This window comes from Thamnophis sirtalis, unplaced genomic scaffold, assembly GCF_051295495.1.
Source record: "Thamnophis sirtalis isolate CommonGarterSnake01/CBP01778 unplaced genomic scaffold, rThaSir2_p1.2 scaffold_3, whole genome shotgun sequence".
Taxonomy (NCBI): domain Eukaryota; kingdom Metazoa; phylum Chordata; class Lepidosauria; order Squamata; family Natricidae; genus Thamnophis; species Thamnophis sirtalis.
This window is the reverse complement of record NW_028261383.1, coordinates 30,779,539-30,807,298: the sequence shown is the minus strand read 5'-3', so window position 1 is coordinate 30,807,298 and position 27,760 is coordinate 30,779,539. Positions and strand designations below refer to the sequence as shown.

At 45.2% G+C, this 27,760-nt stretch overlaps 1 protein-coding gene across 2 annotated transcripts in view; it reads left to right on the top strand.

The window, feature by feature from the left end:
• Window positions 1–27,760, top strand: part of VARS1 (valyl-tRNA synthetase 1) — a 53,497-nt gene that overhangs the window by 14,342 nt on the left and 11,395 nt on the right. For both annotated transcript variants that reach the window (XM_087708506.1, XM_087708507.1), the window contains exons 8-25: window positions 1,417–1,544; window positions 3,845–4,009; window positions 7,450–7,531; window positions 9,442–9,561; window positions 9,646–9,754; window positions 9,847–9,935; window positions 10,740–10,830; window positions 12,782–12,906; window positions 15,131–15,234; window positions 16,647–16,805; window positions 17,557–17,647; window positions 18,917–19,022; window positions 21,862–21,932; window positions 22,017–22,142; window positions 23,311–23,415; window positions 25,278–25,346; window positions 26,724–26,802; window positions 26,904–27,031. In XM_087708506.1, the coding sequence (XP_087564632.1) occupies window positions 1,417–1,544; window positions 3,845–4,009; window positions 7,450–7,531; window positions 9,442–9,561; window positions 9,646–9,754; window positions 9,847–9,935; window positions 10,740–10,830; window positions 12,782–12,906; window positions 15,131–15,234; window positions 16,647–16,805; window positions 17,557–17,647; window positions 18,917–19,022; window positions 21,862–21,932; window positions 22,017–22,142; window positions 23,311–23,415; window positions 25,278–25,346; window positions 26,724–26,802; window positions 26,904–27,031 (1,947 nt within the window). The remainder of the gene's footprint in view (window positions 1–1,416; window positions 1,545–3,844; window positions 4,010–7,449; window positions 7,532–9,441; window positions 9,562–9,645; window positions 9,755–9,846; window positions 9,936–10,739; window positions 10,831–12,781; window positions 12,907–15,130; window positions 15,235–16,646; window positions 16,806–17,556; window positions 17,648–18,916; window positions 19,023–21,861; window positions 21,933–22,016; window positions 22,143–23,310; window positions 23,416–25,277; window positions 25,347–26,723; window positions 26,803–26,903; window positions 27,032–27,760) is intronic.

Below are 27,760 nucleotides of genomic sequence, written 5' to 3'. Positions count from 1 at the left end.
GTCCTCTCCATAGTTTCTAGCACGCAAGTATCAGCTGAATTTTGCACATGTGGCAGTGCTGGAAACCGGAAGAGCTGGTCTTCCGTTTTCCGTTGTGTGCATGCGTGCTGCCCAGCTGATCGTTGTGTGTGCATGCGCCCCAGTAACCGGAAGATAGCTGGCTGGGGCGCATGCATGTGTTGGAAACCAGAAGTTCATTTTCTGGCGCGTGCATGCCTACTAGGGAGTTTCTCTTCCAGGGCGCGTCCCCCATGCGTACATGCGCGCAGGCCCCCCTCCATTTTCAGCACTCAGTGCCAAAAGTTTTGCCATCACTGTCCTAAACTATTCCTGACAGGTGGTGATCCGCCCTTCATGTATGCACTTCCAGTGTTTGTAGAGGATTCTAGCACTGCTATACTAAGACTCTGTTCCACCGCTAGCTGCTGCAACCTAATGTTATTCTGTACATGTAGTCAGGTAGTAGAGTCTTTAGTTTGGCCAGTTTTTGTCTACAGGTGGGAAAACAATAAAGGACTCCGCTTGGAATAATCACTACGCTACTTAGGTCTGGGTCTGACAGAGTTATTAATATACAACTAAAAGTACTTCAGACCTCTCCTGGATTTTGTCTCACTTTCCTAAGGGAGGTTCTCCTCACAGTTTGGTAAACCCTGACCTAGAAGATCCTCCTTATCCCACCAGGTAGTAAAATCTTGCAAGTTTTCAGCCTGCTCACATATCTCTTGTGATTCTACCAGTTGTGAATGTGCCAGTGTAAACCCATGCCTGGGACGGACACATGTCTATCATCTGACTTAAATTAAATTAAATTTAAAAACCCTCTAAGGGCAGATTCGTTGGAGCTGCCATGGCCGACTCGCTGTGAACTTTTGCTCACAGCCAGACAACATGGAGGATAGTGGGGTATAATTGGAAGGTATGGGTGGCTGGGAAGGAATTGAGGCATTCATGTGCTCCGTCTGTAGCCTGGGAGACTCTCGACACCTCAAGGTCAAACAATGAGAGCTTTCTGAGCTGAGCAAACTGTTTCCCAAAGCAAAAAGTATGCTCTGGATTGGTGGAGAATGGACAGTGGTTGGCCCAGGGGAGAAAAAAGGGGAATTTTAACACTGTAGTTAAGTTTTTGCGGGAATATTTCAGAGCTGGCTTTGCTTCTTCTGTACTTGTATGGATCGATCAGTAAAGTTATGCTCTCGGTAAAATAATATCCCGGGAATTTCTTTTGCTGAATAGGCAAACAGAACAGTTGACAGGACCACAAGGTCTTTTTCTGCTATCAGTTTTTTTCCCCTCTGTGTTTTTACTGCTAATCGCATGGGATAACTTCCCCCTTAGCAGATAAACTTCTTTACCTGGAAGACCCTCCTCACTGCAAATCTCACCACTAAACCATCTTTTTCTCTTTTTTCCCAGCGCCGCAGCGTATCTGAGCCAAACCCCAAAGGCATTTTTATGATGTGTATTCCTCCACCCAATGTTACTGGATCGCTCCATCTTGGCCATGCCCTCACCAACTCCATCCAGGACTCTCTGACAAGATGGTGAGATATCTCTGCCTTTCTGGGTACATCACCCCCACCCCTCTGGGCCTTATCTTGGGCCTTCTCCATCTTCCAGTAGATTTTTGAGAGCTTCCCAGTCCAAATATATCTTTTCTTAAGCACAAATCTCTTTGGTGAAATTAATAAGGACAAATAGAAGAGGTTACAAGAAGTATAGTAGCTGTACTGTTTTCTGTTTTCTTGTACAGGGCTCTCCAACCTTGGCAACTTTTAAGACTTGTGGACTTCAAATCCCAGAATTCCTCTGCTAGCGCATGCTGGTTGGGGAATTCTGGAAGTTGAAGTGCACAAGTCTTAAAGTTGCCAAGGTTGGAAACTCCTGTTCTTCTACATTGTGATGAAGAATTTTTGATTCTAACAAGTTGCTTATGATCTTGTGGAGGAAAAGGGTCTTGGCCCTAAAAATTGAGAATTTAAAGCAAGCTGTTTACAGGAAGCCCTCCACTAATGATCAGTCGTTTTTAATGACCGTTAGGAGCTGCAACGGCCGGGGAAAAGGTACTTTACAGCTTGTACAGCAGGGATCCCCAGGCCATGGACCGGCACCGGGCTGCAGCATGCCAGAAACTGGGCCGCACAAACAAGCAAAGCCCCATCTGCATGATGCAGGCAGCATAGGAAAGCATGTCCCTTCCAGTCCGTGGAAAAACCTCTCTCCGCAGAACCAGTCCCCAGTATCTAAAAGGTTGGAAGCTGCTGTTGTATAGCATTTCCAGCCGTCATAAAACGTTGCTTTATTCCCCATCTTGCGGCCCACATGACCACTTTTCAGGCGCTTGGCAACTGGCTCTCATTTATGACTACCGTATTTTTGGGGCTATAAAGATGCACCAGAGTATAAGACGCACCAAGATTTCGAAGAGGAAAACAAGGAAAAAAATTGTTTTTACCCTCCCCAACCCCCAGGAGCACTCTGCAGGCCTCCCAAACCCTCTGCATACCCCGCTTTTGCAAAAAATGGGTCAGTTTTTGCAAAATATGAGCCCGTTTCTGGCTTCCCCCACGCATCCCGTTTTTGCCCTCTCCGGCCCCCAGGAGCACTTTACAGGCCTCCCCAACCCTCTGCATGCCCCATTTTTGCAAAAAATGGGTCCGTTTTTGCAAAATATGGGCCTGTTTCTGGCTTCCCCCACACATCCCGTTTTTGCCCTCTCGGGCCCCCAGGAGCACTCTGCAGGCCTCCCAAACCCTCTGCATGCCCCGTTTTTGTAAAAAAATGGGTACGTTTTTGCAAAATATGGGCCTGTTTTTGGCTTCCCCCATGCATCCCTTTTTTGCCCTCTCTGGCCCCCAGGAGCACTTTACAGGCCTCCCCAACCCTCTGCATGCCCCATTTTTGCAAAAAATGGGTCCGTTTTTGCAAAATATGGGCCCGTTTCTGGCTTCCCCCACACATCCCGTTTTTGCCCTCTCAGGCCCCCAGGAGCACTCTGCAGCCTCCCAAACCCTCTGCATGCCCCGTTTTTGTAAAAAAATTGGTCCGTTTTTGCAAAATATGGGCCCGTTTTTGGCTTCCCCCATGCATCCCTTTTTTGCCCTCTCTGGCCCCCAGGAGCACTCTGCAGGCCTCCCAAACTCTCTGCATGCCCCGTTTTTGGAAAAAAAATGGGTCCGTTTTTGCAAAATGTGGGCCCGTTTTTGGCTTCCCCCACGGATCCCGTTTTTGCCCTCTCAGGCCCCCAGGAGCACTCTGCAGCCTCCCAAACCCTCTGCATGCCCCGTTCTTGGTGAAAACGGGAGGCACGGGGTGTAGTTTCAAGAGGCCAAAAATGGCTGTTTTCGATGTATACGATGCACTGACATTTCCACCCTCTTTTAGGGTGGGGAAGTGTGTTTTATACTCTGAAAAGTACAATAGTTGCAGCATCCTACAGTCACTTGACTGTGATTTGCGACGTTCTTTGCCAGCTTCCAATGTTTTTGCTAGTTTGCAAAAAAACATCCATTTGGGAGAATGTAGTTAGACTTACAACTATGCGATTCACTTAATGACTGCTGTAAAATCAGTCATGAGATCATCACATCCATGTCTCAATTTATGACCCTCACGCCTTATAACCAAAATGTTGGTCCCAGTTGAGATCATAAGTTGAGGAAATACCTGTACATAATGCTGTCCTGAATCTTTTATCGGTCTGGGAACCCACTTCTAATTCCTCTTACTTTCTCTGGAATTATTTGGCCACATGTGTGGTTTGATTCCGTGGGGATACTGATAAGGGTGCAGTCTCCAAGACCCTTGTTCTAGCGAGCTTCCTGCTCCTATGCTTGTCTTGCAGGCACAGAATGAGGGGAGAGACCACCTTGTGGAACCCCGGCTGTGACCACGCGGGCATTGCCACCCAGGTGGTGGTGGAGAAAAAGCTTTGGAAGGAGCAAGGGAAAACACGGCATGACCTTGGCCGCGAGCCGTTCATCGAGGAAGTCTGGAGATGGAAAAACGAGTGAGTCTTTTTCCTGTGTCTCTTTCTCCAAGCATTTTTGGTGAGATGGGCATCATATAAGATAGAAAAGATGATAGATAGATAGATAGATAGATAGATAGATAGATAGATAGATAGATAGATAGATAGATAGATAGATAGATGATAGATAGATAGATGATAGATGATAGATAGATGGATGTAGATGGATGAATGGGTGGGTGAGTGGGTTTGGTAGGTAGGTAGGTGGGTAGGTAAATAGACAGACAGACAGACAGGCAGACAGACAGATGTAGATGTATGAATGGGTGGGTGGGTGGGTTTGGTTGGTGGGTAGATAGATGATAGACAGACAGGTAGATGGATGAATGGGTGGCTGGGTGGGTGGGTTTGGTAGGTAGATAGATAGACAGACAGACAGACAGACAGATGGTTAGATCTAGATAGATGATAGATGGGTAGGTAGGTAGGTAGGTAGATGATAGGTAGGTAGGTAGACAGACAGACAGACAGGTAGATGGATGAATGGGTAGGTGAGTGGGTTTGGTAGGTAGGTAGGTGGGTAGATAAATAGACAGACAGACAGATGTAGATGAATGGGTGGGTGGGTGGGTTTGGTTGGTGGGTAGATAGATGATAGACAGACAGACAGACAGTCAGGTAGATGGGTGGGTGGGTGGGTTTGGTAGACAGACAGACAGACAGATAGATAGATAGATCTAGATAGTTGGGTAGGTAGGTAGGTAGATGATAGATAGATAGATAGATAGATAGATAGATAGATAGATAGATAGATAGATAGATAGATAGATAGATAGATAGATACCGTGTTTCCCCGAAAATAAGACAGGATCTTATTTTCTTTTGACCCTCGAAATATGACCCTGGCCTTATTATCGAGGGGGTGGGTTATTATTTTCTGGGGTGGGCGAGAAGCGAGGTGCACCTCTTACCTTTCCAGCTCCGTCACGTTCCTTGCCATTGTGTCCAGGGAAGCCACTGGTTTAAAAAAAAAAACCTCGCGAGTTCAATCAAACTTTTTGAACTCGCAAGAAAGGTGTTTTTTTTTTACCAGGGGCTTCCCTGGACACAATAGCGAGGAACGCGATGAAGCTGGAAAGGTAAGAGGCGCGCCTCGCGGCCCAACACCTCCCATCCCGCCCCAATGCTAAAGGCAGCCTGCCTGGTTCCCTTCCCCGCTGTCCTTTTAGCGAGGGGTGGCAGGTTGTGAGGGGAGAAGCGAGACGCGTGTCCTAGCGCTACAAGAGACCGACAGCTCTGCTGCTAGGACACGTGTCTCGCTTCTCCCCCCTCTGCTACCCCTCGCTAAAGGGAGGTTGGGGAAGGGAAGCAGGCAGGCAGCCGTTACCATTGGAAGGGTTGGGGGTGGGAGGTGTTCTTTTTGTGCAGGAGGGAATGGGGTGCGAGGCACGCAATAGGTTCCCTTCCCCGACGTCCCTTTAGCGAGGGATAGTAGAGTTCAACTCGCGAGGTTTTTTTTATAAGGGGCTTCCCTGGATGAAAGGGCAAGGAACGCAGTAAACCTGTCAGTCTCCTGTAGCGCTAGGACATGCGCCTTGCGTCCCGTCCCCCCAACCTGCCATTCTCCTCTACATCGGTAAAAGTTGCTAGAAATGAGTCTGTGAGACTCCAAATAAATGAGAGAATGGGGGGAGGGCAACGAAGGCAGAGGAAAGACAGAGAAATTGTGGGCCGGCTGCCAGCAGAGCGTACAATCATAGAGCGTACGCCCAGAGTGGCCATTGCTGGAAGACTTGGCAGCCTACTTCCGCAGAAAAAGCCATGCTGGGATGGCAGGGGCAGGTGGCGGCAGTGGAGGTACGCCGACTTTACATGGAGAGCTGGGCCAGGGCATGGTGAGGCTGGGAGGCGTGCGATCGGGGAGCGGAATAGCTGCCCGGCAAACCCCCTCCAGCTGGGCACAACACTGCTCACCGACCTAGCGATATCCTGAAAGCGCCAAGCAACACGAGCGCCTTTGCCCCCCTAGATTGGTGAGCAGTGCTCTGCGTGTCCTGGGGGCTTATTTTCAGGGTGAGGGCTTATATTTTTGCCCACCTGAAAAATATGGCATGGCCTTAGTTTCAGGACATGTCATATTTTTCGGGGAAACACGGTAGATGATGGGTAGGTAGGTAGGTAGGTAGGTAGGTAGGTAGGTATGGATGGATAGATTGGATGGATGGATGGATGGATGGAGAGATAGAGAGAGAGGAAGGCAGGCAGAGAAAATGAAAGATGAATGGATGGCTAGATAGATGTTAGAAAGATAAGAAAGATAGCCTTCTGGTGGAGAGAACTATCTTTACCAGTCTACTTGTCCCAGGACCAAACGGTGGAGACCCACCTGATCTCAGAGACTTCTTGCTCCAGAATGAAGGCACTGCTAGGCAGACCACTGTTCTCTGGGTCCTGACCCTCAACATCTCACGGGTTGGCAACCAATACATCCCCCGCTGCCAGGCCATGTAGAATAGATGTATTTTACCTGAAGTAGACACTCACCAAGGTAACAGGAGAAGAGAAGAGAATAGAGAAGAGAATAGAATTAGAATAGAATGAATAGAATAGAATAGAATAAGAATTAGAACTAGAATAGAATAGAATTAAAATAGAATAAGAATTAAAATAGAAATAGAATAGGAATGAATAGAATTAGAACAGAATGAATAGAATAGAATTAGAATTAGAATTAGAAATTGAATAGAATTAGAATAGAAATAGAAGCATTTTTGGTGAGATGGGCATCATATAAGATAGAAAAGATGATAGATGATAGATAGATAGATAGATAGATAGATAGATAGATAGATAGATAGATAGATAGATAGATGATAGATAGATCGATCTAGATAGATGATAGATGATAGATGGGTGGGTGGGTGGGTGGGTGGGTGGGTGGGTGGGTGGGTGGGTGGGTAGGTAGGTAGGTAGGTAGGTAGATAGATAGATAGATAGATGATAGATAGATAGATAGATAGATAGATAGATAGATAGATAGATAGATAGATAGATAGATAGATAGATACAATACATCCCCCGCTGCCAGGCCATGTAGAATAGATGTATTTTACCTGAAGTAGACACTCACCAAGGTAACAGGAGAAGAGAAGAGAATAGAGAATAGAATTAGAATAGAATGAATAGAATAGAATAAGAATTAGAACTAGAATAGAATTAAAATAGAATAAGAATTAAAATAGAAATAGAATAGGAATGAATAGAATTAGAACAGAATGAATAGAATAGAATTAGAATTAGAAATTGAATAGAATTAGAATAGAAATAGAATAGAGATAGAATAGGAATGAATAGAACAATTACTTATTTTCTCTAGATTTTGTAGATCATTGGAAAAGTTATAATAATAATCAGCCCCGTGCTTTCCCAGTGATGGTGATACTTTGCTATCAATACACTTCTTTCTTTCTTCTCCGCAGAAAAGGGGATCGGATCTACCATCAGCTGAAGAAACTGGGTTCCTCCATGGACTGGGACAGAGCTTGTTTCACTATGGACCCTGTAAGATTTTGAAATCAGAGGGAAAGGAGTAGCAATAAGCAATAGCACTCAGACTTATATATACCCCTTCACAGTCAATGTTTACTGTCTTGACTAGCTCGCAATCTTTGCAAGTCTGAAGGTGCAGTTCTCCCTCTCTTGCCAAAGACCCGGATTCAATTCAATTCAATTCAACCTCCATTGCCAATGCACAACATGAGTACAATGAGATTGGCTGAGCCTCCCTTAGTGCATCTCCCCACCCCAACATAAATACATATCAATAACTCACAGAGAAAGGGGAAAAAAACCCAATAAATCATACTAACAAACACACAATCCATGTGTGTTTGAGCCGCGGTGGCACAGTGGTTAGAGTGATGTACTGCAGGCTTCTGCTGCTGATCACCGGCTGCCAGCAGTTTGGCAATTTGATTCCCACCAGCTCAAGGTTGACTCAGCCTTCCATCCTTCTGAGTTGGGTAAAATGAGGACCCAGATTGTTGGGGGCAAATATGCTGACAATGTAAATGGCTTGGAGAGGGCTGTAAAGCACTGCCAAGTGGTATATAAGTCTAAGTTCTAATGCTGTTGCTATATATGTGCACAAGATTGCATTATAATATATTGCACCAATATGAACATGTTGCACCAGCCCTGCAAGTCTATCATACTTACGTTGTTATGTTGCATTCAGGAGTCTTGACAGCCCATAGATAAAAGCTGTTCTTCAGCCTCTTTGTACGACTGGCTATGCTTCTATATCTCCTACCCGATGGTAGGAGATCAAAGAAGCGCTGAGCAAGGTGTGAGTTGTCCCTGAGGATTTTCCATACTTTTCTAAGACAGCGAGTCCTAGCGACTTTGTCTAGTGATGTCAGGGAACAGCCCATGATGTTCTGTGCCATGCTCATCACTCTCTCTAATGTCTTTCTATCTGCGGTTGTCAAGCCAGCATACCACTCTTTGATAAACAGCAAGAACAATAGCATTTAGACTGCAGAACCAGGCTCTCTCTGGTCCACAGAAATAGCAATAGCAATAGCAGTAGACTTATATACCGCTTCATAGGGCTTTCAGCCCTCTCTAAGCGGTTTACAGAGTCAGCATATTGCCCCCAACAACAATCCGGGTCCTCATTTTACCCACCTCGGAAGGATGGAAGGCTGAGTCAACCCTGAGCCGGTGAGATTTGAACCGCTGAACTTGCTGATCTAGCAGTCAGCTGAAGTAGCCTGCAGTGCTGCATTTAACCACTGCGCCACCTCGGCTCATCAAACCTTTCTCCAGTCCCTGGTGCCCAGTGGTTTGAGGACCACTGTTCGGTATGACCCAGATCAGAGAATGGAGAAGAATAATTGCCATCCTAGGGTGGAATGGAAGCTCAGGTGTAGCTGTTAAGAGCAACCAAGATGATTAGGGGACTGGAGGCTAAAACATGAAGAACGGTTGCAGGAACTGGGTATGTCTAGTTTAATGAACAGAAGGACTAAGGGAGACATGATAGCAGTGTTCCAATATCTCAGGGGTTGCCACAAAGAAGAGGGAGTCAAGCTATTCTCCAAAGCACCCGAGGGTGAAACAAGAAGCAATGGGTGGAAACTAATCAAGGAGGGAAGCAACTTAGAATTAAGGAGAAATTTCCTGACAGTTAGAACAATTAATCAGTGGAACAACTTGCCTCCAGAAGTTGTGAATGCTCCAACAGTGGATGTTTTTAAGATGATGTTGGATTTCCATTTGTCTGAAACAGTATAGGGTTTTCTGCCTAGGCAGACTAGAAGACTTCCAAGGTCCCTTCCAACTCTGTTATTCTATAGTCTAGTTTTCAACACAATGCAAAAGCAACCATTTTTTGCAATCTGGACAACAGGAGAACCATGGGATGTTTATGTCCTGCTGATGGAACTGTGTTCTTGTATCACCAACAGAAACTCTCCTATGCTGTCCAAGAAGCTTTTATCCAGTTGCACGAGAAAGGGATCATCTACCGAAGCAAGCGCCTCGTCAACTGGTCCTGCACTCTCAACTCAGCCATTTCTGACATAGAGGTGATTAGCCTAGAATGACCTATTTCCTGTCCCGGCATTTGGATCCAGGTGTGACAATGCAACTTCCTGTCTCCTTCCTCCCAGGTGGATAAGAAGGAATTAACAGGCCGGACGCTCCTGCCCGTCCCAGGCTACAAAGAGAAGGTTGAGTTTGGGGTGCTGGTCTCCTTCGCTTACAAGATTGAGGACTCAGGTAGAGTATGAAGTTCTTGGCTGATGGTTCCAACATCTCGACTCTTGGTTGTCTCTGCTCCATCCATGAACCTTGTCCATTTTCTTTGATAGAGGAGGAAGTGGTGGTGGCTACCACCCGTATTGAGACGATGCTGGGAGACACAGCAGTTGCAGTCCATCCCAAGGACCTCCGATACCAGGTATGAAAGACATGACACTATAGTTTTGGTTGGGATAGGTGACTTCTCAGATGCTGAAGGACAGTCCTAAAGACACTTTTCAAAAGTCAGTTGGACTTTCTTCATCTTTTTTTCCCCTTGGAAATGTTTTGCTTCTCAACCAAGGAGCTTCTTCAGTTCTAAACTAAACCTCCAGGTGGCCTCAACGACTCTCCTGAAAGGATGCAAATGACCAGCTGTCTGCAAGGAGTATAAATCCTTCTATTCCCCACCATCCAGTCAGAGCTGAAGAAACTTCTTGGATGAGAAGCAAAATGTCTTCAAAGAAAGACAAGAAAGTTCAGTTGTCTCTTGAAAAAGCAATTTTGGGACAACCATGACCTGGATGACTGAGAATCTCCATAGACCTTCAGTTCTGAAGTTCAGAACGGAAGGAGTTTCTTGAATAAAAAGCGAAATGTCATCAAGGGGGGGGAAAAAAATCCAGCTGCCTTTTGAAAAAGCACTTTTGGGACTATCAGACTGTTGCTTATATAGGTAATTTTGGAGTCTCTTCCAAAAGTGGTGCGGTGGCCTAGAGGTGGAGCTCTCGCCCTCTCTATAACGAGGCTGCGAGTTCAATCCTAGGTAGAGGCAGATATTTCTCTCTCTCTTGGCACAATGAGAATATATCTGCTGAATATAACTCCACATTGGGGACGGGAAGGGCATCCGGCCACTTAACACTCAGCTCCATTTCGTTGTCCAGACTCTGCCATGCAAAAGATTATGGGGTCATTAAAAATGATGATTAAATCTCTTCCTTTGATCTGCTTCGTCTTCCAGCATCTGCATGGCCGGAAAGTCCAGCATCCCTTCACGGGACGCCTCCTGCCCATTGTTTGTGATGATTTCGTTGATATGGAGTTTGGAACCGGTATGTTCTGGGCTATGGGCTAGGTACTATAAATGCAGCAATTCCTACAGTGGAGCAAAAAAGTATTTAGTCAGCCACCAATTATGCAAGTTCTCCCGCTTAAAAAGATGAGAGAGGCCTGCAATTGACATCATAGGTAGACCTCAACTATGAGAGACAAAATTTTGTTTCTGGTATCCTTCGACAGCTCTTTGGTCTTCACCATAGTGGAGTTTGGAGTCTGACTGTTTGAGGTTGTGGACAGGTGTCTTTTATACTGCTAACAAGTTCAAACAGGTGCCACTAATACAGGTAATGAGTGGAGGACAGAGGAGCCTCTTAAAGAAGAAGTTACAGGTCTGTGAGAGCCAGAAATCTTGCTTGTTTGTAGGTAACCAAGAATTTATTTTCCACCATAATTTGCAAAAAAAAAAATTCTTTCCAAATCAGACAATGTGATTGTCTGGATTTGTTTTCTCATTGTGTCTCTCATAGTTGAGGTCTACCTATGATATCAATTACAGGCTTCTCTCATCTTTTTAAGTGGGAGAACTTGCACAATTGGTGGCTGACTAATTTTTTTGCCCCACTGTATATGAAAGGATGGAGTTGTTGGTGAAGAGCTAGAGTGGAGAGTCTATGAAGAAGGTGGAAGGTAACAGGTGACCTGAATTTGAATAAAATGAGGAAACCTTGAATGAAAGAAATGTATGCATGCAATTTACCTCCCAGAGACCTATAAGATCGCACAGATGTAGGCCTCCTCCGGATTCCATCTGCCAGCCAATGTCAGCTGGCGACCCCCCGGGGAAGGGCCTTCTCTGTAGCTGCTCCGGCCTTATGGAACGATCTCCCCATGGAGATCCGGACCCTTACTACTCTCCCGGTCTTCCGCAAAGCAATTAAGACCTGGATCTTTCAGCCGGCCTGGGGCTGTTGATTTATCCAGACCCATTTTATGTTATGAATGTTGTGTGATTTTAATGTTTGTACTTTTTAATTTTTATATGTTCCCCTCCCTTCCTTTTCTGTAAGCCGCCCTGAGTCTTTCAAGAGTGGGCGGCATACAAGTCCTAATAAACTCAAACTCAAACTCAGTTAGTTAGGATTAATAAGAGAACAGTCCGAAGGAATCAAATGGGCAATTATAACTCAGCATTCCTCAACCTGACGCCTTGGTTGTGTTGGATAATTTTTGGGATTGAATTCCAACACATGTGAAAGGATCACTTGAAGAGGTCCAAAGTACCCAGTAAAGACTTCCATCAGAAAAATGTTTTTGCCATGTGGAATAAATCCAGAATTAAGGTTAGGGTTAGTTCAAATGAATATAGGTTTAATTGTATGCCTACATTCTCTACAAGAATCTGAACTACTAATGGTCAAAGCAAAGTGGTTGTAGATAAGGCTCATGGGACACGGTGGCTCAGTGCCTAAGACACTGAGCTTGTCAATCAGAAAGTTTGGCGGTTTGAATCCCTAGCGCAGCGTAACAGAGTGAGCTCCCATTATTTGTCCCAACTTCTGCCTACCTAGCAGTTCAAAAGCACGTACAAAATGCAAGTCGAAAAATAGGGACCACCTTTGGTGGGAAGGTAATAGTGTTCCGTGCGCTGGCTCTTCGGCTTTGAAACGGACATGAGCACCGCCCCCTAGAGTCGGGACCGACTAGCATATATGTGCGAGGGGAACCTTTACCCTTACCTTACCTTTAAGGATCAATAGAATTCAAGGAGGGCTGGACTAAGATCTCTTGTGAACGCAAACAGATTCCAAACTGAGGAAGCAGTTGACACCCCCCCCCCCCTCTCCTCAGCCTGGTCATCTCCTACAGCTTTAGATCTTCAGGTCTTCTTTGAATCAACAACATAGGTGCGGAGCAACTCCAAAGATCACAAACCAGGTTCTAACAGGAAATATTGGGCTGCGGCAAGAACTGAAATAATCTTCTCGCCCTTCTCACTGCTTCCAGGTGCCGTAAAGATCACACCGGCTCATGATCAGAACGATTATGAGGTTGGCCTGCGTCATGGACTTGAGTTCATCAACATTATGAACGAGAACGGCTATCTCATCAACGTTCCTCCACCCTTCCTGGTATTGCAATATTTTTATTTTTAATATAATCATTCCATCTTCGGTTGAACGGTGTGTTGTCTGGGTGCAAATATCTTTGTTAAACAATAATCAAAATGACAACATCCTTCGTTAGATTAATATTGATTCTGCAATCTTTAACATGAATAATATTCCACATATTAATTCTACAATATTAACATCATAATATTCAACATACTAGTCATTATATCTACCCATCTCTTTTAACGTTTCTTCTTTATTTTGCTTCCCTATTTCTAACTTCCATTTTTATTATTTAACCATTGGTAAAATAGATCCCATACCATGTAGTGTTCAGTTTGTACAGTCCCTTCAGTTTTTGTAATCAAATTTTCTTCTATCCCTGTTAATACCTTATCTAATTTTGTTGGTTTTTTTATAGAAACCATATAGTGTTGCGTCTTTCTCGAATCTAGAATGGATCTGCAGTTGTGAATATTGTGTCAAAACAATCCCTTGATCGCTCAATTCTTGTTTTTTTTTTTAGTTCCCCCTTCTCATTCAGTATGCCTTTGTACCTAACAATATTTTCTATGTTAACATTTGGATTAACCATTGTCGAAAGCCAGACTGGTATCCTCAAATAGTGCTGTATCTTTCTTGGTATTGTCGGGATGCAGTTGGGAGGGAGGCTGGAATTCAAGGCATCCTTTTTGGTTGTCTCTCTGTTTGTTATCGACTGGAATTTAGCCTTAATTGGAACAGTAGGTTTACTCGTACAGGCAAGTTCAACCTTGGCAGCTTTAAGACCTGTGGACTTCAACTCCCAGAATTTCCCACCCAGCATGGGATCCATGGTGCTCTCTGAGCTTGGTTGTTATCTTGCAGACATTTCATTACCCAATTAAACAACATCCGTTCCATTAGGGCAGGGGTGTCAAACGGGATTTCATTGCGGACTACATCAGAGTTGTGTTTGGCCTCAGAGGGGCGTGGGTGCTTGGCCGGGGGGGGGGTTGGGGGGGGCATGGTGGATGTGACATGGAGCCCAGTGCTAAGGCCGGACTTCTCTGAGACCCTCCATCACTCTCATTATAATCCCCTTCCTTCCTTTTCTTCTTTTTCCTTCCCTCTTCCTTCTCCTTTCTTCTTCCTTCTCCTCTTCCTTATTTTTCCTTCCTTGCTCTCTTCCCATCTTTTTCTTTGTCTTTCCCCTTTTCCTTTCTCCTTTCCTGTCCCTTCTTGCATGCTCAAATGCAAAAGGGGGGGGGATCTCTCCTTTTGTTTTGCTTTCAGTTTGTTTTGATATCCCTCTGCCAGAAAAATGGAGCTGGGAGCCCCCCCCCCCGAGCTCTGTTTTTGCTGGCAGAGGGCTGCGGGATGCTGTCCAGGCTGAAAATGGGGTGCAGGGGTGATGGTACAGACGCCCCCCCCTCCCTGAGCCCCATTTTTGCTAGCAGAGGAACTGCGGGCTGGTCCTTTGCTGTTTCCAGGCCAGATCTAAGCACCCTGCAGGCTGGATGCAGGCCATGGGCCTTGAGTTTGACACCCCTGCCTTAAGGAGTAGGGCTTGCTAGCTTTATATATACTAGTGTAGTGATGGCAAACCTTTTCGCCAACAAGTGCCCAAACTGGAATGTGCGCACGCACCGGCTAGCTGGTCTTCGGGTTTCCAGCATGTGCATGCATGCCGGGCAGCTGGTCTTCACGCCCGCCAGAACATCGGAAATCTGAAGACCAGCTGGCCGGTGCATGCATGCCTTATTTTTGGCTGTTTGGGGCTGGTTTGGGGTCTGTTTTTTGGGTCGATTTCAGGCCGTTTCCCGGGCCATTAGGGGAGCTGTTTTCAGGCCATTTTGGGGGCCATTTTTAGGCCGTTCCTTGGGCTTTTTACATGTTGTTTTTTGTTTTTTCTCAAGCGTTGAAAAACAGCCTGAAAAATGGCCCCAAATGGCCTGTTTTGGGAATGTTTTTGGCTGTTTTCAGGCCGGTTTCCTGTGCTCCAGCGGCCGATGCGCATGCGCGCGTTGGAAAGCAGAAGAGCAGCTGGCAACGACATGTGTGCCCACAAAGAGGGCTCTGCATGCCATGTCTGGCACCCGTGCCGTAGGTTCAACATCGCGGTACAATAGTGCCCTGTCACTATTGGGTAGGAGTCTTCTTCTTGGTGGTTTTTAGACTGTTGTTTATTGTTAGCTTGTTTGTGTCAGGAGGCCTTTCTGTGCTTTCCAACTGTTCCACTTTTATTTGCTGCTTCTTCCAGGGTATGAAGCGCTTTGAAGCCCGCCAAGCAGTGCTGGAAGCGCTGAAGGAAAAGAAGCTCTTCAAGGAGGTGAAGGACAACCCCATGGTGGTACCAGTGTGCAGGTGAGCAGCAGTTGCAAAGTAAGGCAGTCTTCCTCAAAAGGTATTCAAGCCACCAGTCCCAAGGATTCCCAGCCAGCGTGGCTGAGAATTGAAGTAAGACCCACCATTTCTGCTATTCTCAGTTAGGGGGGTCAGACTTCATGTGAAAAATGATGCCCTTTTTTTTTTAGATGACCATTTTAGGAATCTTTGGTGTGAAGTCTTGTATATCTTCTGGATGGTAGAAACAGCTGCGGGTTTCAGACTCTTACTGGACTCTTAAGTTGCATGTCAGTCAATCAGAACAGAGCCGGAAGGGATCTTGGAGGTCTTCTAGTCCAACCCACTGCTCAAGCAGGAGACCCTATACCATTTCAGATTGATGGCTGTCCAGCCTGTTGAGTCTATCCCCGTTAGGAGACTAGAGTTCTGCAGCAGAAGTTAGTAACGAGCAATCAGGCCATACATGATAGTCAGGTGTACACGTAGTCCTCACTTAGCGACCATAATTGGGATTGGCAACTACCTAGTAGCAAAGCAGTTACTAAGTGAAACTGTCACCATGCTTACGACATTACAGATGGAAGAGTTGGTCACAAAAGTTACTTTTTCATCACCGTTGCAATGGCGAATTGTCACTAACAAGCCAATCGCTAAATGAGGACTACCATATTTTTCGGAGTATAAGACACACCTTTTTCCCTCACAAAAGAGGCTGAAAATTTGGGTGTGTCTTATACACTGAATACAGCATTTTTGGCCTCCCAAAACCTCGCCCCCTTCACCAAAATGGCCATGCATCGCCTTTAGAAGTGTTCCTGGGTGTGGGGGGGGGGCAAAAATGAGCGGAAAACAGGCAGTTTTTCCCTCCCTCCCACCCCCCACAAGCACTCTGCAAATCTCCTAAAGGCTACGGATCCCCCCCTTTTTTTACAAAAAATGGCCCCATTTTCATGAAAAATGGGCCGTTTTTGGGAAGTCTGCAGAGTGCAAAAACTTTTTTTTTTAATTTGCCTCTTTAAAATCTTGATGCGAGCAGGAGTAGGAGAAAGGTAAAGGAAGAAGGGAGGAGAAGGAGAGGAGGAAGGAAGAAAGTAGAGAAGGGAGGGAGGGAGAAAAGAAAGGGAAAACGAGGAGTTACAAAAGGAGGAAGGGATGGTAAATAAAGCTACCCAAACTGTACATTATAAATGAAATAATAAATGTATAAGAATGATAAATGTAAAGAAGAATAACAATGATGTGAATGTATACTTAAAATGGTATGTAAGAGAATAAACAAAATAAAAAAATTTTGAAAAAAAAATCTTGGTGCGTCTTATACTCCAGTGCATCGTATACTCTGAAAAATACGGTACTTGTTTTAAACCTGTTGTTTTTTGAGGGTTTCAGCTAACTTATATTTTTGACTTTCAATCCCCGATACTTTTAAGCCGCTCCAAAGACGTGGTAGAACCCCTCCTGAAGCCTCAGTGGTACGTGCGCTGTGACACAATGGCCCAGGCTGCAGCCGAGGCCGTGCGCCGGGGCGATCTGCGCATTGTGCCAGATTTCCATCTCAAAACCTGGTTCACTTGGATGGATAATATCAGGTGAGGCTCTTGCATAAACAGCTAACGGCTCTGACCCCGACCACTTCATGCACCCCCATTAACCCATTCTGAGATTTGTTTGGTTTTTGGCTCAGTGAACCATGTGGATTCCCCTGCTGCTTCGTCTTTAATACTGCGAGTGAGCAAAGCTGCTGTTGAAGTTTTTTTTTCTTAAAATTTATTTTAAATGTGGATTTTTAGCAATGCACGGGAACACGATGAATGTCTATCAAATGATTGGAGGGATGAAAGCACCTTCAGCTTCTGCATTGTAAACGCCACCTCTTGTATACATCACCGCAATGCCATTGGCGGCGCAGTGGTTAAAGTGCAATTATTGCAGGAAAAAATCTCTGCCTGTAGCCTGGAGTTCGATCCCGATGGTGCTCAAGGTTGACTCAGCCTTCCATCCTTCTGAGGTTAAATGAAGGACCCAGATTGTTGGGGACAATATGCAAATAAGGCTAGTTGTTCTCGTGTGCAATGCCCTATAGCGTCGTTTTGAGGGTAGGAGTTGAAACAATTTATGTCCAGGATGCGAGGGGTCTGTAAATATTTTCATGGCCCTCTTTTTGACTCATGCAGTGTACAGGTCCTCAATGGAAGGCAGGTTGGCAGTAAAAGGAATTGATTATTTGGGTGCTACTGGACTTTTTTTTTTTCCTTTTCCCCTTTAATCTGTGTTTGTTAAATTGCTAAAACTTTGAGTAATCTCGGACTGCAGCTTTGCTAATTCTTTCCTTTTTCATAGGGATTGGTGTATTTCTCGGCAGCTCTGGTGGGGCCACCGAATTCCAGCATATTTTGTGACTATTGATGACCCTTCTGTGCCAGCGGGAGAGGTAGGATTTTCTGGGCCACTTGGGGTACAAACTGGTAGAAAAGCCCTGATTCCCAAGAAAAAGAAATGTAATGAATCTTCGGGACACTGAAGTGCAAATATAGACATCTACATGTCCACTGAACTCATAGAGAGGGTAATAATGGGGGAATAGAGCTAAGATTTTTTTTTCTTCATTTTCACTTAGACTTCCAACAGGTGACCTTAAAAATTAACATCAAATAGTCAATATTTGTAAAATTAATTTAATTTCCGATTTTTCATACACTTAGCTCAAGTATGCATAAACCATTTATTTCTTTTTCTCATTTAATTATATTTCACTTCTAGTATCTTTACAAATATTGTAATTCATGGTGAATATTCTTAATATTCCTTCTTCCTCCTGTTTTCCCCACAACAACAACCCTGTGAGGTTGGTTGGGCTGAGAGAGAGGAAGTGGCCCAAAATCACCCAGCTGGTTTTCATGGCTGTTCTGACCCCCTCCTCCGTCCAGTAATGACAGCCGAGACAAGCTTAACTAGAATGTACTTTTAATAGCAAGAAGCCAAAATCTCGGTGGCTGAAAGCCAAGCAAACAAACAGATAAGGACCTTGGCAGCAAGTCAGACAAACCTTGGCAATAATCTAGCCTGCCAAGTTAGTTACGTTCTCTTTAGTCAATGCGTTGACTTCTGCAAGAGGGGCATGTCACAAGCAGTCTTTTTTATAGTCTAATGACCACCAATTGAGCGCAATTACCTCCTGTAATTGAGTAATTGTTCCTGACGCTGAATAGCTCTTCGATGGCGTGCATCCAGGAACAACTCACTGCTGGCTTCTGGATCACTCTCCCTTGTCTCCTCCCCACTGGTCCAAGGCTCAGGCGCCACCTGGTGACCAACCAGTCTCTCTGCGCCCTGCTCGGAGTCGGAACCCTGTCCAGGGTCCTCCACATCCTCCAGAGCCGACTCATAGGGCCCCTCGCTGTCGGAGTCTGGTGGCAGCTCCAACGGCTCCTGCTGGGCTACAACACATGGCTAACTCAGGATTCAGTCTCATGATCTCCCGGTTTCCGGCCTGGTGCCTTAACCTGTAGGCCAAACTGACTCTCCTTGAAGCAAGTTATTTGGGGTGACTAAGAACAGTAAACTATGATGGATATTAATTTTTTGGGACTCTGTGCAGCTTGGAAAATCCAGAAGGATGATTTTATTGGATAATGTTGACATTATTTAACGTTGAACAAATTTTTTGTTGATGGGTCATTTACCTTCCCAAATTCTGCAGGATGTGGATGGCAAATACTGGGTGAGTGGTCGGAGCAAGGAAGAAGCGAAAGAAAAGGCAGCCAAAGTCTTCAACGTCAGCCCGGATAAAATCTCCCTCCAACAAGGTAGGGAGACCGGAAATGGGAAACGTGTGGGCAAGGGAATTAGGAAGCTGGGTCTGCCGTCACATTTCCTGTATTGCAACCTTGAACCACAAAGGGTCACCCCATACTACATGTGCTCTTACAAGAGAGCGGGTGAGCAGTTCTAATTCTGTTCCTAATTCTTTCAAGGTCAGCATATATTATCTCTCCGTAGAAGAACACTGCACTGTAAGAATGTATAGGTAGTCCACGTTTAGTGACCACAGTTGTTAAACAAAGTGGTCACTAAGTGAAAAATGAACAAAAAGACCCAAACACCTCTTCTCTATCAATCAACACTCAAATAATCAGGGATTAACACCGGGATTAATATGCAACCAACGATAGATAATATTATTTACTGGCAGTAAACAATACCCCAGTCAAAATTGTCCCAAATGTCCTTTTTTGTGGAGGCATCTGGACTTTCTTGTTGTTGTTTTTGAAGATGTTTCACTTCTCATTCAAGAAGCTTCTTCAGCTCTGACTATCCTGTCAAAGCTGAAGAAGTTTCTTGGATCAGAAGCGTCTTCAAAGGAAGAAAAAAAACAAGAAAGTCCAGTTGCCTCCTGAAAAACCATCTTTGGGACAACCATGACCTGGATGACTGAGAATCTCTACAGACCTTTAGCTATACTATTTGGGATGAACCCCCTTTGAATGGTGTGGGAGTAGGAATGGATTTCCAGAGGACAAAATTGCAGACTTCAGGAACCAGGAGAATTCCTTCAGGTGACCCTGAGGACACAGATAAATCTCCAAGTGCTTCAACGACCCTCAAAAAGGATGCAAACGTCCAGCTGTCTGCAAGGAATATAAATCCTTCCATTCCCCACCATCCCAGTCAGAGCTGAAGAAGCTTCTTGGATGAGAAGCAAAACATCTTCAAAAGAAAAAGCAAGAAAGTCCAGTTGCCTCCCTCCTGAAAAAGCCACTTTGGGACAACCATGACCTGGATGACCGAGAATCTCTATAGACCCCAATCAAGGAACTACCAACTCAGAGAATAAATAACAATGTAATCAAGAATAGCAATAGCGATAGCAGTTAGACTTATATACCGCTTCATAGGGCTTTCAGCCCTCTCTAAGCGGTTTACAGAGTCAGCATATTGCCCCCACAGTCTGGGTCCTCATTTCACCCACCTCTGAAGGATGGAAGGCTGAGTCAACCTTGAGTCGGTGAGATTAGAACCGCTGAACTGCAAATAACAGTCAGCTGAAGTGGCCTGCAGTACTGCACCGTAACCACTGCGCCACCTCAGCTCTTTCTAAACTACTAAGAAGAGAACAAAATTCACGTTAACGCTTAACAGGGCACACTACTTGTATATATGCATAGAGAGCAAATCCCATTCCCTTCTAGCAACTGATGATGTTACCTAGTTGGGTAATGAAATATCTGCAAACAAACAACCAAGCTCAGCACCAAGAACTCCAGAGTTTATCAAATTCTACTAGTTCAGTTTCCTGACCTGATGATGCCAGCTTTCCCTCTTACTTCTTGCCTTCTAAGATTAGTCAAATTTTTCCTGGGTTCTGAATTTGTTAAGGAACCTTCACCTCCCCTTGGCCAATTCATATCTGCTACTGTGTGATTTTAATCTATCAAAAGGAATTACCCCGTAGTTTTCGGACTATAAGTCGCACCAAGATTTCAAAGAGGAAAACAAGAAATAAAATAGTTTTTCCCCTCCACGGCCACCAGAAGCACTCTGCAGTCCTCCCAAACCCTCTGAGGATCCCATTTTTGTGAAAAACGGGCCCGCTTTTGGCCTGCCAAATCCCCATGCATCCCGTTTTTGCCCTCCCCAGCCCCCAGGAAAATTTATATAAAATGTTTTATAGATGGCACTTCTTGCCCTCAAGGTTGGCAAAGATGTTTAAGGATATGTCAGTTAAATGCTAGAAATGTCATAAGATACCTGGTTCGTACTATGCGTATTAAGTTCCACCCATCCAGTTCCAGCCAGGTGCAGAGGTGCAAAGACAAAGGATGACCTTGGCTTTCTAGAAAGAATTTTGTTATGGCTACATAGCATCTAACTTCATACAATCCCCCCCTCCCATTTTCCCACAATTGAAAATGCATAGTAGAATAATAGAAAGTATGGCAGGCCAAAGATCCAAAAGAAAAGATGGCTGCATGCCTGACAATATGTGGTGGACATCCACAAAAGCAAAAATAAATAAATAAATAAAAATGGACAAAAATACATACATGGTTGGAAAAAATGATAATGCAATATACTGATTTAAAACCAGAAATATTTTTGTTGGGTATTCTACTGGGTAATTATAATAAGGGGAATACATATTTGATCCTACATGTATTACCTGCAGCCACAATTGTATTTGCACAACAGTGGAAAAGTGAAGAGATCCCTTTAGATGAAATGTGATTAAAAAAAATATTAGAATGTGCAGAAATCAATAGATTAACACTTGCAATTAAGGAAAAGGAACAAGCTGAATATTTTATGATGTGGGATTTATGTTGGCAATGGTTAGATAACAAAAACGGAAGTTAGAAACATGGAAATATAAGAAAAGATTAAGGGAACAAGGGAGATTTGTTAAAATAGAAAAGTAAATATTGTGATTATTATTTTTATTATTATAGAATTAATAGTGTAATGAATATTGTTGTAAACGTTATGATTACTATCTTTCAAACTATTCATATGCAGACAACACACTGTTTAATTGAAAATGAAATTTTGACATGTTGAAAATAAAAAAAATATGCCAAAAAAAAAAGAAGTTAAACATGGAAAACCAAATAGGACTCTAATCTGTGTGCCTTTCTTATGTCCTCCCAGACGAGGATGTCCTGGACACCTGGTTCTCCTCTGGCCTATTCCCTTTCTCCATCTTTGGGTGGCCCAATTCAGTAAGTGAACATGAGGTGAAGATGTTGGCGTGCATTTCTTTGCTCTTAAAATCTTGCTCACCCTTTCCATCTTGTTCTTTCAAGGGTGAAGATCTTCAGGTTTTTTACCCTGGAACTCTCCTGGAGACTGGACATGACATTCTGTTCTTTTGGGTGGCCCGTATGGTTATGTTGGGCCTCACGCTGACAGGAAAGCTACCCTTCAGAGAGGTGAGAAGCAGACTGTCAACTCATAAAGTTGCCATGATGAGGAAAGTGGCGGGGGGAGCTCTTCCACACATACTTTCAGCTACAGTCGGATCTCAGATCACTACAGCAGGCTTGGGAGGGGTGCACCTCATTGGGGAATGTGATTTATGACACAGAGACTGAGGGGAGGGAAGGAACAGGGGTAAAGTTCAGCTATAATTCAAATGAGGCTCAGATCTGACTGCAATGCGGTATTGCCAAAATGGTGCTCCCAATAAATGACTGGTTTTCTTTTGAAACTTGGCTCAAGGCTCATGAATCAATTAAGGCATCTTTCAGAAACCTGACAGGCAGTTTGTTCCTGCCAGGTTGTATGAGCTCTCTTCCACTTTTCCATCGCCCCTTCTGGCTGTGGCCAAATCAGGGAATCCCTAATTGCGAGAAGGCCAATTTTACCCCCAACAGAACAGGGTGTCCGGTCTAAATCACAAGGCACTAGTCTTCCTTGAGGCAACACAAAAACCTTGAGTCAACTGACACGCAGGTAAACCTACGGGATGAGTCTCAAAACATTCTTGAGTCAAACTTTGTGACTTCTTGTTGTTGTGGCCCACCGGTGGCTAGCGGAGCCGGCAACAGACTCAGACAGGTTGGGGAGGAACATGGGCCAGTCCTGGAGTCTGGGGAAGCTCTGATGAGGGCTCTGTGTCGGAGGCAGAGAGGGGGCCAGAGCCGTATGCTAGTTACCAGCTGCCTTCGGAGTCAGACATAAGTGAGGCAGATGGACAGGTGGAGCCTGTTCCCAGTGTGCACATGCACAGTTGCCAGATGAAGGGAACAGCTAAAGGACAAGGGTCAACTTGGGAGTAAAGCCACAGGTGGACAGTGAATGTCCCCTTCCAGAGGAAATAAAAAAGGAGCAAAAGGGGAGTGGAGTTTGCAGGAGGCAATTAGTTCACTTAATTGGTTCGTGACTCTGAAACTCCTTGCCAAGTTTTCAGAGATCGGCCTGGCACAGATAAAGTCTGTGACTATAAATCCTCCCTTGAAAGACTTTGCTGGATGTGAATGAGCAGAATTCACAGTATATTAATAAAATAAAATACCATATATATATATGGTTTCCAAACTGCATTGCCCCTTTCCAACCTACCTAAAAATGTGTCACTTTTCCGTATTTCCTTTCCAGGTTTACCTCCATGCTGTCATTCGGGATGCCCACGGCAGGAAGATGAGCAAATCACTGGGAAATGTCATAGATCCCTTGGATGTGATCACTGGCATCACTCTGGAGGTGACCCATTGTTCATGGCTGTCAGAAGATGGAGCTGCAAGATGCTTTAGATTCCTGTTGCATTGATAGAGGAGACTATGTGTAGCTCAAGAGTTGAAACGTTGGTGCTCTCTGAGCTTGGTTGTTTTCTTGCAGACGTTTCGTTACCAAACTAGGTAATGCACTCAGTGCAGTGCAGCTTGGTAACGAAACGTCTGCAAGAAAATAACCAAGCTCAGAGAGCCCCAAGGACCCCTCGATTCCTGTTGTGGTTGGCAGTCAGGAGACCTGTCTTTCCCCTGAGAATCGGAAATCTGGTTCTTTCGTCAGATCAGTTGGGAAACATATGAGTGGCTGCAAAGAGGAAGCTTGGGCTGGGCTGAAAGCAGCAGTAGTCAGCTGCGGTTAAGAGTCAGACAGCTTCAACTTTTCACTCCAGTCGTTGTGGCCTCTGTCTCAGTTGCTGCAAGGGCCGGGATAGGATATGGCTGCCTTTAGCTTTTGTCACAGTTCGTATGACAGACATGGGAAGGTTTCTTGAGGCTACTTTGCTTGACTTTCAAAGGCTGCAAGGAGTATGGGCAGGGATATAAGGACATTACAGGGAAACAACTAGGTTCATCTGCTCCTTCCTTCCTTCCTTCCTTCCTTCCTTCCTTCCTTCCTTCCTTCTTCGAGGAGGCGCAGTGGTTAAATGCAGCACTGCAGGCTATTTCAGCTGACTGCAGTTCGGCTGTTCAAATCTCACCGGCTCAGGGTTGACTCAGCCTTCCATCCTTCCGAGGTGGGTAAAATGAGGACCCGGATTGTTGTGGGGGGCAATATGCTGACTCTGTAAACCGCTTAGAGAGGGCTGAAAGCCCTATGAAGCGGTATATAAGTCTAACTGCTATTGCTATTTTCCTCCTCCCCCTCTCCTTCTCCTCCTTCTCTTCCCCTTCTCCTCCTCTCCTTCCCCTTCTCCTCCCCTTCCCTTTCTCCATCTCCTCCTCTTCCCCTTCTCCTCCTCCCCCCTTCTCCTCCTCCCCTTCCCCTTCTCCATCTCCTCCTCTTCCCCTTCTCCTCCTCCCCCTTCTCCCCTTCCCCCTCCTCCTTTTCCTCCCCTTCCCCTTCTCCTCCTCCCTCTCCTCCTCTTCCCCTTCTCCTCCTCCCTCTCCTCCTCTTCCCCTTCTCCTCCTCTTCCCCTTCTCCTCCTCTTCCCCTTCTCCCCTTCCCCTTCCCCCTCCTCCTTTTCCTCCCCTTCCCCTTCTCCTCCTCCCTCTCCTCCTCTTCCCCTTCTCCTCCTCCTCCCCCTCCCACAGATTGGAGAAAGATTGCAAATGAGTTTTCTCTTAGCCTAGCCTTATACACATCTTCACATCTTATGAAAGATGTATGATGCTAATGTCAGGGTTCCAAGCAACACCCGCAACGAAAGAAGACTCCGAGGCTTGAATTTCCTTAGAGTTCCATTTTATTAGAGATGCCATATTGGCACATCTGGGAAAACCCGAATCCGAAAGCTCCCAAGTTTTCCCCACCCAAATGAAAGTCCAAGCCCCTGCCCAGCACCCACATGTCCATCACATGGTCCAATCAGGCACCGTTCCAAAACTGGCGATGCCTCCCAGTTACATCATCACAGCTGCAGGGCAAGGTATCCTTGACTCTCTGAGAAAGGAATGTTGTTTTGACTATATATCACCCATACGCCATATAATCCCCCCTCCCATTTTTCCACAGCAGAAAATGTGGCAGGCCTGAAGGCCCAATGCAAAAGATGGCTTCCAGGCCTGACAGGCTAACACCCCCACCCCCCTTGCAGAAAATTGTGTCCTGTAATGAGAGTAACACAGCTATACTATAATATACATCATCATTTTTTCTCTCCTCTGTTTCTGTAGGGTCTACATGCTCAGTTATTAGACAGCAACTTGGATCCCCTTGAGCTGGAGCGAGCCAAAAAGGGACAGGTATATATTTTTCTATTGTCTTTAACCTTTGCTTCATGTTGACAGACCTCAAACATATGTTCTTCCTTTGCATTGGGTGGTAGCACAGTATGGTATCTCTCTGAATATATTCCCTCTTTCCTTCAGTAGCTTTAGGTTTGAATAGCATTCATACGTCACACTCGTCCAGAATATATTACCGTATTTTTCAGAGTATAAGACATACCTTTTTCCCTCACAAAAGAAGGGTGAAAATCTGGGTGCATCCTATACACTGAATACAGCATTTTTGGCCTCCTGAAACCCCACTCACTTTGCAAAAATGGCTGTGCATAGCCTTATGGAGGCTTCCAGAGTGCTCCTGGGGCCTGGGGAGGGCAAAAATGAGTGAAAAATGGGCCGTATTTTCCTCGTTTTTCACTTCCAGCCCCCAGGAGCACTCTGTAAGCTTCCTAAAGGCTATGTGTGCCCTTTTTTGGACAAAACAATGGGCCCGTTTTCGCGAAATAGGAGGTTGCAGAGTGCAAAAAAAAATTTTTTTAATTTGCCTCTTCAAAATCTTGGTGTGTCTTATACTCCAAAAAATACGGTATTTTATTTGTACATCTTGGGTGGAGATCCATGGAGTTTCCTGTTTTGTGTTTGACGCTTTGAATGTAAGGTTTGTATGAGTACTCCTTGACAGTCATTCATTTAGTGACCGTTCAAAGTTATGACAGCAGTGGAAACAATGACTTGTGATCATTTTTCACATTTACAACCATTGCGGCATCCCCAGGTTGACTCATATTTATGACGGTTGCAGTGTCCCGGGGTCATGACGTCACCTTTTGCAACCTTCCAACAAAGACAGTCAATGGGGAAGCCAGATTCACTTTACAGCCGTGTTACTTGCGTAACAACCACAGCGACTCGCTTAACAACTGTGGCAATTGTTAAGGCCATAAAATGGGGCAAAACTCTCTTAACAACTGTCTGGCTTAGCAATGGGAATTTTTAACAACTGTCTGGCTTAGCAATGGGAATTTTGGGCTCCATTGTCGAAAGTTGACAACTACCTGTATACATTTTTAGAGAGAAGGCTTTGGAACTGGAGCAAAAAACTTACAAGATCAAATGTGTATCTTGCAGGGGTGAAATTCAGCAGGTTCTGACAGGTTCTGGAGAAACGGTAGCGGAAATTTTGAGTAGCTCAGAGAACTGGCAGATGTCACCTCTGGCTGGCCCCCAGAGTGGGGTGGGAATGAGGATTTTGCAATATCCTTTCCCCCAGGAGAGGGGAGGGGATGGGGATTTCACAGTATCCTTCCCCTGCCACGCCCACCAAGCCACGCCCACGGAACCGGTTGTAAAAAAAAATTGAATTTCACCACTGGTATCTTGGTACTTGCTTTGCAGAAATCAGATTACCCCAATGGGATCCCAGAATGCGGGACGGATGCCCTTCGGTTTGCTCTCTGTGCTTACACAACTCAAGGTACATTTCCGGCCTCCACTTGAGTGCCCGGCTCAAGGTTGTGACAGAATTCTTAACCTTGCTTTCATGTTGGCTTCTCTCTTTTGCTTTTCCCTCTTCAGGCCGTGATATAAACCTGGATGTGAACCGGATTCTGGGCTACCGGTATTTCTGCAACAAACTTTGGAACGCCACCAGATTTGCCATCCGTGGTCTTGGGGAGGGCTTCCAACCACCCCCCAGCCCAGAGGTAAGCCTATTCTTCTAGATTCTCCTTTCCATTATGCAGACGAGCAGGTGATGCTGGGATGGGCGGAGTTAAACATGTCGCCAGCTTAGAATCCTTAAGGTAAAGGTAAAGTTCCCCTCGCACATAGGTGCTAGTCATGGTGCTCATCTCCGTTTCAAAGCCAAAGAGCCAGCGCTGTCTGAAGACGTCTCTGGTCATGTGGTTGGCATGACTAAATGCCAAAGGCGCACGGAATGCTGTTACCTTCCCACCAAAGGTGGTCCCTATTTTTCTACTTCCATTATTTACCTGCTTTCGAACTGCCAAGACAATCTCAATCTTATACGGGATATCCCGTGTAGGATTGAGATTGTCTTGGCAACGTTTCGGCGAGGTCTCATTTGCCATCTTCAGGCTGGTGTTTTCGGCTTTGTGTTCGTGTGAGTAAAGAGTGGTCGGAGCTGCCGTCTTTCTATAAATCTTGGTGGGAGTGTGTGGAGTGCTGGCTTTGTTTCAGTAAGTGGATTGATTGGCTGTGTGGTTGTATCATGATTGGTAGATTGGTGCTAGCTGTGTGTCCGTTGTTGTTTTGTGCTGTAGCTTTAAGGTGCTGGAAAAGGGAGGAATTTTTTTCTTTTTTTCTTACTGTGTTCTTGTGTTCTGCGATGCGTGCATTTATTCTCCTGTTCGTTTGTCCTATGTATGTTGCAGGGCAGATTTTGCATGGTATTTCGTAGACTCTTTGGTTTT